Genomic DNA, 9,051 nt, shown 5'->3' on the forward strand with positions numbered 1-9,051 from the left:
CAATAACAACAACAATAATAATAATAATAATAATAATAATAATAATAATGTCCAAATCAATCAGCAATAATGAGTGGAAATTATTTAAATTATTAAACGTTCAGATAGTTGCTGGAAAAACAAATAAAAAACAAACAAACAAAAATATTACATATATTTTTTAAATAATTAATACATGAATGCAGAAAGTCAGAAACCTAACTGCAAAATAAAATAAAATGAATAAATCAATATTATCTCCCTTGTTCACTAATAAACATTAAACAGAACCGTGAAACTCATGTGTCATGGTGAAACTTAAAGTCAGGAATATTGGGTTTTTGCTTCCAACACTGGGGTGCTGCAGCTGTATACCCCTTTAAGTTGCCCACACAGCAGAAACAAGGTGTCAAGTGGACGTCCCTCCTCATCTCTTGCTATGCAGAGCAGACCTCGACTGCAGCTCTGGGTCTTGTCTCCAACTAAAAGATGATTCTTCACAGCAACAAGCGACACACGCGTCATTGCGTAATCGCTCTGCTGCCCGCTGCGAGCGCGCAAATTGGAAATAACGGCGCGATTGTCCGAGTGTATCACCTGTCTCACGGTCTCTGTTTACCTTCACATCTGCTCGCAGACAGCTCTCGGGAGAGGAGCAGATCTTTCTGCTGACCGCAGCACCTTGGAGGGAAGCACCAACCCCTCCCTCCCTCGCTCTTTTTCACATCATCGCCATCCCACAACAGCCGGAGGAGAGGAGTCGGGGAGGGGAAAGCGAGGACACACCCGCACCTACTGTACACAGCCAGGATGCTGCAGACATGAGGTGATCACCATCCGCTGTCCCACTTTGGAAATTCGTCTTTTTCCCACCTCCTGCTGCGAAAACGGATTAGCTGTCTTCACATCAGAACAGCGTCCATCCAGCAGGAGCGTCAGCGACATCAGGGGATGGAAAAGATGACTGCAGGTATGCGTCCTCACATTCACAGCTTTATTTACCTCCATAAACTTCTCATTTTGCGTCTCATGATGCCCTTAAATGACGATCCATGATAATAAAGGACGATGCAGACAAGAGATACATTTTTTCCTCCACTGCCTTTCCTTCGGTTGATAAATTATTTAGAGGTGTTTTTGAATATTTCAGAGACAGGCACCATTTCAAGGCTAAAATGCTGCAACCAAACGCCAGCTGGAGACGGTGTGCCAGCTTGCTCTGGTGTAGGAGTTGTTAAATATCATTCTGAAAATGCTGGAACAGAGAGTCTGCTTGTTTGAGTGTGCTGCATCGCTATATTTATGGATGTACTCACTGTGAAATGGTGGTGCGGCTTATTTTATCTGCTTCTGTCCATTGCTGCAGATGAGTGTCCTCATTATGAGCCGGTCCCAGTTTACCTGCATTGAAGTGATTAGTATGCACAGGGGATCGCTTTTTTGCACGTTGGTTTTCCATTTATACCGGCTGACGGTAAAAAGGAAACATTTAAAAACACATATTTGGGAACATTCACAGGTGTGACATCAGTTTCATTGGTTGCTGGTCCAAACCAGAAGAGTTTACTTGTAAATGAAGTGGGTCCAGATTTGACCATGATACAAGGACAGATATGGGGAGTGATAGGAACTGTGTTGTTCAACAGGATTGAGAAGTGATTTAAAAAAATAAAAAGTAAAAATCCTGGCAGTGATATTACAATGTTAGAATTACATGATGTCAAACAGCCAAACTATAACAGATTATGATTCTCCAATGAGGGCAGGTCACATTGAATGAAGTATGAAATAAATAGTGGGATCAATAGCTCTCCATTGTCAGAGTAAAAGTATAATATCATGTCAGACATGTTGGTATAGATTAGCATGTATCAAAACAGCAGTTTAACGTAATGGAAATAAAGTAGAAAGGTCAAACAAGGTTAAGGGGCTTGAAAAAAAAAGCCAATCTACTTGTGGAAATGTCTCAATATAGGAGCAAAGAAACAAAAAAAATGGTATTTAATAGTGAAATTATAGATTTCCAAATGCCAGACTCCAGCTTGCATGGGACTGTGTAATTAAAACACTGAAGTAAATAAAAGCCTAACAACAAGGATAAAACATCTTAATCATGGAGTTCAAACACGAGAATGAAGAGGTCATTGTTGGCGAATGGTGTAAAATAAATGTGGGATTGAAAAAGTCATCTGACATGGTAAAACTAAGTGAAGTACTGGGCTAAAATATCCTTCATATGAGGCTGCAGTCACAAGAATTTAGAGTGAAGTACGACAGGAATAGCCAGTAGAAGGGAAGCTGCAGTCGCTAGATTAAATTACAGAGCTGCAGGTGTAATGGGACAATGGGCCTCAGCATTGCTCGCCCTCGAAGCAAACTCCGTGAAAAGATAGAGAGTGATTAAGGACTCTGAACTGCCCAAATGCGAGCGAGGTTGCTGATCAATGCGCGTCCCCCAGATCTCACTCCAATTAGCTTGGGTCGGCCCAGAATATCATTCAAATTCATTGAAACTTTTGAAATGAAATCTTTGCAGAACCTCATCAACATGACAGTCTGACAGACTGAGAGTGTGAGGACCGAGTCACGCCTTGACCTTGACAGAGTCCGACATGATTCTAGCAGAAACTGACACGTATCTTTGTGTTGCCTCTCCTCCTGCAGCCGCACCCTAGGTGTCACCCTGCGGCCGTCGGGTCATCACGGTGTCGGACCCTCTCCCTTTCCTGCCCCCTACCTGCAGTCGCCCAGTCTGCAGGAGTCATTGAAAAGTGCAGTCGCCCTCCCCCTGCAGAATGACTGTAGCCACTGGCGACCCCTCAGACGAGGCGGCGGCACACCCGGGTCACCCACAGGACTACGACCCCGAGGCAGACCATGAGTGCTGCGAGAGAGTGGTCATCAACATCTCAGGACTGCGCTTCGAGACTCAACTCAAGACCCTCTCACAGTTCCCGGACACTCTTCTGGGAGACCCCAAAAAGAGGATGCGCTACTTTGACCCCCTCAGAAACGAATACTTCTTTGACCGAAACAGACCCAGTTTTGACGCTATATTGTATTACTATCAGTCAGGGGGGAGGTTAAGAAGGCCGGTCAACGTCACCCTGGATATTTTCTCCGAAGAGATTCGCTTCTACGAGCTGGGCGAGGAAGCCATCGAGATGTTCAGAGAAGACGAAGGCTTCATCAAGGAGGAGGAGCGGCCGCTGCCCGAAAACGAGTTTCAAAGACAAGTGTGGCTGCTCTTCGAGTACCCAGAGAGCTCAGGTCCTGCCAGGATTATCGCCATAATCTCTGTGATGGTTATCCTCATATCAATCGTCAGCTTCTGCTTGGAGACCCTCCCAATATTCCGCAACGATGAGGATGACATGCACAAATCTCAAGCGCAAGTCTTTTCACCGGAGACCAACAGCACAATCATCAGCTACACGTCCACTTACTTCACCGACCCGTTCTTCATCCTAGAGACTCTTTGCATTATATGGTTTTCTTTTGAGTTCCTCGTGCGCTTCTTTGCCTGTCCCAGCAAGGCAGGATTTTTTGGTAATATCATGAACATCATCGATATCGTCGCGATCATCCCATACTTCATCACTCTCGGCACGGAGCTGGCGGACCGACCGGAGGATGGGCAGGCCGGCCAGCAAGCCATGTCTTTAGCAATACTCAGGGTCATCCGCTTGGTGCGAGTCTTCAGAATTTTCAAACTATCCCGTCACTCCAAGGGGCTCCAGATTCTGGGTCAAACCCTCAAAGCCAGCATGAGAGAGCTGGGCCTGCTCATTTTCTTCCTCTTCATCGGGGTGATTTTGTTTTCCAGCGCGGTTTACTTTGCTGAAGCCGATGAGCCAGAGTCTCAGTTCGAGAGCATCCCTGACGCGTTTTGGTGGGCCGTGGTTTCCATGACCACAGTCGGCTATGGGGACATGGTGCCGACAACGATTGGCGGGAAAATCGTAGGTTCTCTTTGTGCCATCGCTGGTGTGCTGACCATCGCTCTTCCTGTGCCTGTCATCGTGTCAAACTTCAACTACTTCTATCATCGTGAGACGGAAGGAGAAGAGCAAGCCCAGTACCTGCAGGTCAACGTCCCCAAGACGGACTCGGCCGAGGAGCTCAAGAAGAGCCGGAGCGCTTCCACCATCAGTAAATCAGACTACATGGAGATCCAGGAGGCCGTGAACAACAGCAACGAGGACTTCCAGGAGGAAAACCACAAGACGGCCAATTGCACACTGGCCAACACAAACTATGTTAATATCACCAAGATGCTCACTGACGTGTAGTCAACTGAAATCCTAATGGAAAAAGTCGAGCAACCTCCTGCCTCTTTCGTGCAGGGTATATCAAGGCAATAGAATTCAGTATTCAGCGATAGCAGACACTGACAATAGACAGTTTGCTCACTTCCTTGCTTCTCCTGACCTCCTGTCTCACCCCTGATAGCTGTCAAACAGAGTAAATGGATTCCTGCATGTAGTTTGCTTTTCGTTGTGATGCTGTTCAAAGATCTAGAAACTATAAGATTTTCAACAGTAGCTCTGCGTGGTGCACAAAAAAATGCAGTAACTAAGAAGAAATTGTTGCTATAGCAAAGCCCTCGCTTCTCCAGACCCTCCAGTCCCATATTTTCCGAAACATATTGCACATTTTTGGTGAGACATATGCTGCTTTCTGGAGCCAATGCAACACAACAGACTTAACGGACATGCGAGCGTGAAACAAGTCCACTCCTGCGCTGTTATGGCCGGCGGGCGACTTGTAACAAGGTTGGTGGTTAAGCACACCAGATTATTTCAAGGATGGATGACAGCCCTCAGCGCTAAGCTTGTGGCTCGACACCTTTTCTTTCCCAGTAGGCATCAGTATCTGATGAATGACTGAGGATGGCCTTGACTTTAAAACTGCGTTGGTCGTACAAACTGTACTGTATATTGCAATGCAAGCTTTCACCTGAACCATTCACCAAAACTGGTCTTACCGCAAAGCTTTGAGGACAACTTGAATGTTTTTTTACACTTCCCCACTCAGTACTTCTAGATAATATCAGTAGGTAAGTACTGTTTAGAGCCAGTAGTAGTCTGTAGATGACTGCATGTTTGTTTTGTATGGATGAGAAGTTTCCACTTATTTCTCAACTGCCACTTGCCTCATGACATCACTGTATATGTCTCTTCACTGCCTTCAACACGAATAGACTCTTTTTAAAAGGACGCCTGCAGGTAGCTGTTACACCAACTGAAACTTAATAATGAATAAGAGTAAGGCGAGCATTTTGTTCTAAGAAGCAAGCAAGCCGGGGAAACCCATACGCTACACAACTTTGAAAAAAAAACAGGCAGATATTTCAAAGTCTTTCACCAAATACTTGAATGCAAGAGCGCTATACAGGAGGTGAAATGGTGAGGTGACAAAAAAAGGCCAGCCCAGTACCCAAAGTTGATACCCTTGTACACCTTGTGTGGCCATTTTGGGAGCACCACCTGTTGTTGGGTGAGCTCAAACAGCCATAAACATACAAAGAAATGAGGGTAGACACTTCCCTACTGTCGACTGTATCTGGGACACCATGTTGTCCTCCCTACTCCTCAACATTGTGCCGCCAAAAACGCCCTCTCAGCACACACCCGCACAGCTGTTCCTGCTCACCCTGAACTGGGCAACGGAAGTAAGTTTGGATGACTATTGCTGAAATTTGCTGTGTTTGTTTTTGCTTCTACAATGCACATTAACAGATTGCTCTGCTGAGAGTCAGCAAAATGGCTCGCATATGACTTTCCTCCTCAGAATCGTGTACCAAACAATGGACTTAATGGACACTACAACCAGGTAGATCTGAAACAGATTTATCAAGCCCAGTTATTTATAGTTGTGGCTGTGGTCCTTTCCAACACGTCTAACAAACCATGGACAGTCAAAGACAAACCCCTTGAGGGACTATCCCAGAAGTGAAAGGACCAACCACTCATGAAGGCTTAAGCATTTGTGCTCTCGCTGTCTTAGCTGGAAATATGCTTGATGTATGTGAGGCAGATGATTGGGTAACTTATGTGTGCTTGATTGGTCAGAACAAAAACCTGCACCACTTTAGTCATTCGAGCGCAAAGTTGAAGACCCCTGCTCTAAAGTGCCGGCAAATATTTTCCTGGAAATTATTATAATATAAACTGTGGGGGAAATACTTCTGAAATAATTTCTAAAAAATCTTTCACATAGTTGTGTAGCGTATGGAACACGTGACTTATCTAACTTTAAAACAAATGGGTAAACACTGAGATTTATCTCAATTGAATAGATTTTTCAAACATAGAAAAAACAATTACAGCATGTTGAAAACATCGTTCCATGAGCAAAATTTTGTACTTGGTTTCAAATGCCAAGTAAAGTCTTAAAGAACAGCGCTTTGCTCCAACTGCCTTTATTTGAATTTATCTCTTACTGTTGCATGACAACTAAAACATTCCTTGAAGCATGCATTTTAAAATCAATGCCTTTCCCCAGATATATTTATAAAAAATAAACACAATAAACACAGCAGAAAAAGCAAACCTTGAGGTGAATACTTTCAGATAATATAAATAAATATCTGGTTCCAGTAAAACTGAAGAATTTTCTGGATGAGGTGTCACTATCAGTTAAGAACTGATTTGTGTATATTTGCTTTAAAAACATGACATGATGTTTTGTTTTTTAGGTGTTTGGAAGACACAGCCAGTCTTTGAAAATAGCAGTGAATGTGAACAAGGTTGTTATTGGCAGGTTGTGGTGCAGCTGAGACTCTCCGCCGTGACTCGCCACTGCCAGGGCAACGGTCCGGGCGGCGAGCTCATTATTGGAAGTGTTCATTAGCAGCAGCAGTGTAGCAGAACTTGGCTGAATATCTTTCCACTGCACTTTCCGAGACCAAAAAGAGTGATGGATTTTGAAGCTTTTCATAGGATGAGCTTAGAAAAACAATGTTATTTCTGGTTCATTGTGTTTCGCCATCCCTGCCAATAATTTCTCAGGATTCCTCATCAAACTGCCGATAATGAGGCTTCTGAAGTCTTTTATGTGTCCACACCTTTTTAATGTTGGCATGGATGGGCTGGAAAATGAGTCTTGTCGGAGAATGAGGTTGGATTTGTTTGCAATATTCAGATGAATTTGTTAAGGACTGACCACTCACTACAAACAAAAAAGGTAACAAACTACCCATGTTGTTTGTACAGGTGTTATTTAGCAAAGCAATTTGTTTTCAAGATATAGGAGGAAATGCAATAACCAACTGCTGGCTTCTCTTTGTGGAAGTGATAACAAAGACTGAGTTTGTATTGAGGGAGGGGAAAACGCAAACACAGAAGAGTTTCGACAAGCTCTATTTAAACCAAAAGACAGAGGAAAAAATTCAATGCTAGGTGGATACACAACCGTTTCCAACAAACAGAAAGGCGGTGTTTTGCAGGGTCTTAAACCTTATCAGGTGAACACAAGCAGGCAGGGCAGAGTCAGGCAGACGTGAGAAAAAGCTTTAAAAATGAAACTATTAAGACCCCGTCCTATAAAGACCAACCAGTGCAAGCTTAAGATCTAGTTATGCAAATTGTTAAACTGTACTAAATGTAACCAAGTGAGAACACCGTGAACATTCTTTTTTTCTTCTGGTTTTCCAAAGCATGAATGACTTGATATGTTGGAATATTTTTGCCAACTTCCCCAAATCTAGTTGAATTACAAAGAGGCTAACTGAAAAGCTCAAAGTTTTGTTGACAGAAACGTGAAACATGAAATTGACTTGGGAGTCAGATTTGGGAGCGTGATGACTAAATGTCAGTAGCTACTTTATCTGTCCAGGTACCTTCGCCTCGAAAGATAAATCAAAAGTTGTTTGACAATTTATGAGAAAATCATGTAGTGAGTGGGAAGCATCAGGTATGAGATGATTACTTTCACACGGTGACGTTACCGCGCTGTGGATTGGAGTGTTTTTGTATAGAACAATGTACATCGACACCTGGTGGTCCAGCTGCAAGACCAAAAATATCCATCTATGCATGCTTTGTGTTCTCATTGTGTGTAAACTAAACATGAGTAACGTGACATAAGTCGAGTAAGCTCAGCAAATTCCACTGTAGCAATGAGCAGGTGGCCGGTGACCATTTAAGGTTTGCAGCACAAAGTTCTGAAGACTCTTAATAAAGGATCTGAGAGTTACTTTAAGAAGCACTTGTCACCTGCAGAGGAGCTCATTGGGGAGGAAACCTTTAAAGGAGATTCAACAGTCTATGCAGAGGTTAAATGTTTGGAAGAGGAAGATAATTCAGTCGATCCAGAGCGTTCAGAAAATGCAGCTTTGAAGCAAAAAGAGCTGACTTTGCAATATCTGTCTGATGTGCGTCACTGCTGGACTGAATGTGAATAGAAATGTTTTTTTTTTTTGTTTTTGTTTTTTGTGATGTAATCCCTTCCTGGTGGGAATAAGACGAACAATATGCAAACTGTGTGCATGTTTGTGTTTCTGACAGAATGTCAAGTTTTGTTATCACAGTTGTCACTGACAAGATGTACAGCCCGACAACCCCCTCCGTATCATAGACCTGAGAACATCCATCCATATGGGGACACTGGATACTGAATTTTCTTTCTATGAAATGAACCAAGAACAAATCATCTACATTAAAGGAAAAAAAGAAGGATGGAACCATGTACTATATACTGTATGTGACATTTGGATCTTTAAAAATAGTATTATCTGCACTTTATGACTGAAAAAAGGACAATCTAATGGACAAGAAATACTCATTATCTTGAAGATATCTCTGGAAATAACAACAATGAAGCCAATAATAACTCATCTGAAAAAGTGATCTTGTGTTTGTTTTTTTCTGCTTTTGTTGCACAACTGTTTAAATCCTGATTTCTACTAAAATATTGATGGTGAATGCTATGTATTTATCTTGTTGTTTCACCAGTTTATCTGAGGTGTGAATATCCCATACATGTCTCAAGCACTATTGGTGGAAAACTGTGGTGTTGAACCAAGAATCACACTCTAGCCATCTGCCCTGGGACCCGGAGTGTCCACCG

The 9,051-nt window shown here is 43.0% G+C and overlaps 1 protein-coding gene across 1 annotated transcript; it reads left to right on the top strand.

Annotated features, from left to right (window-relative positions):
• Window positions 1-487: 487 nt before the first annotated feature.
• On the top strand, window positions 488-8,818 carry LOC128761055 (potassium voltage-gated channel subfamily A member 2). The gene is made up of 2 exons (XM_053868938.1): window positions 488-949; window positions 2,644-8,818. The coding sequence occupies exon 2, from the start codon at window positions 2,775-2,777 to the stop codon at window positions 4,269-4,271; it is 1,497 nt and encodes a 498-aa protein (XP_053724913.1). The 5' UTR covers window positions 488-949; window positions 2,644-2,774; the 3' UTR covers window positions 4,272-8,818.
• Window positions 8,819-9,051: the final 233 nt, after the last annotated feature.

Source organism: Synchiropus splendidus, chromosome 6 (assembly GCF_027744825.2).
Source record: "Synchiropus splendidus isolate RoL2022-P1 chromosome 6, RoL_Sspl_1.0, whole genome shotgun sequence".
In the NCBI taxonomy this organism is placed as follows: domain Eukaryota; kingdom Metazoa; phylum Chordata; class Actinopteri; order Syngnathiformes; family Callionymidae; genus Synchiropus; species Synchiropus splendidus.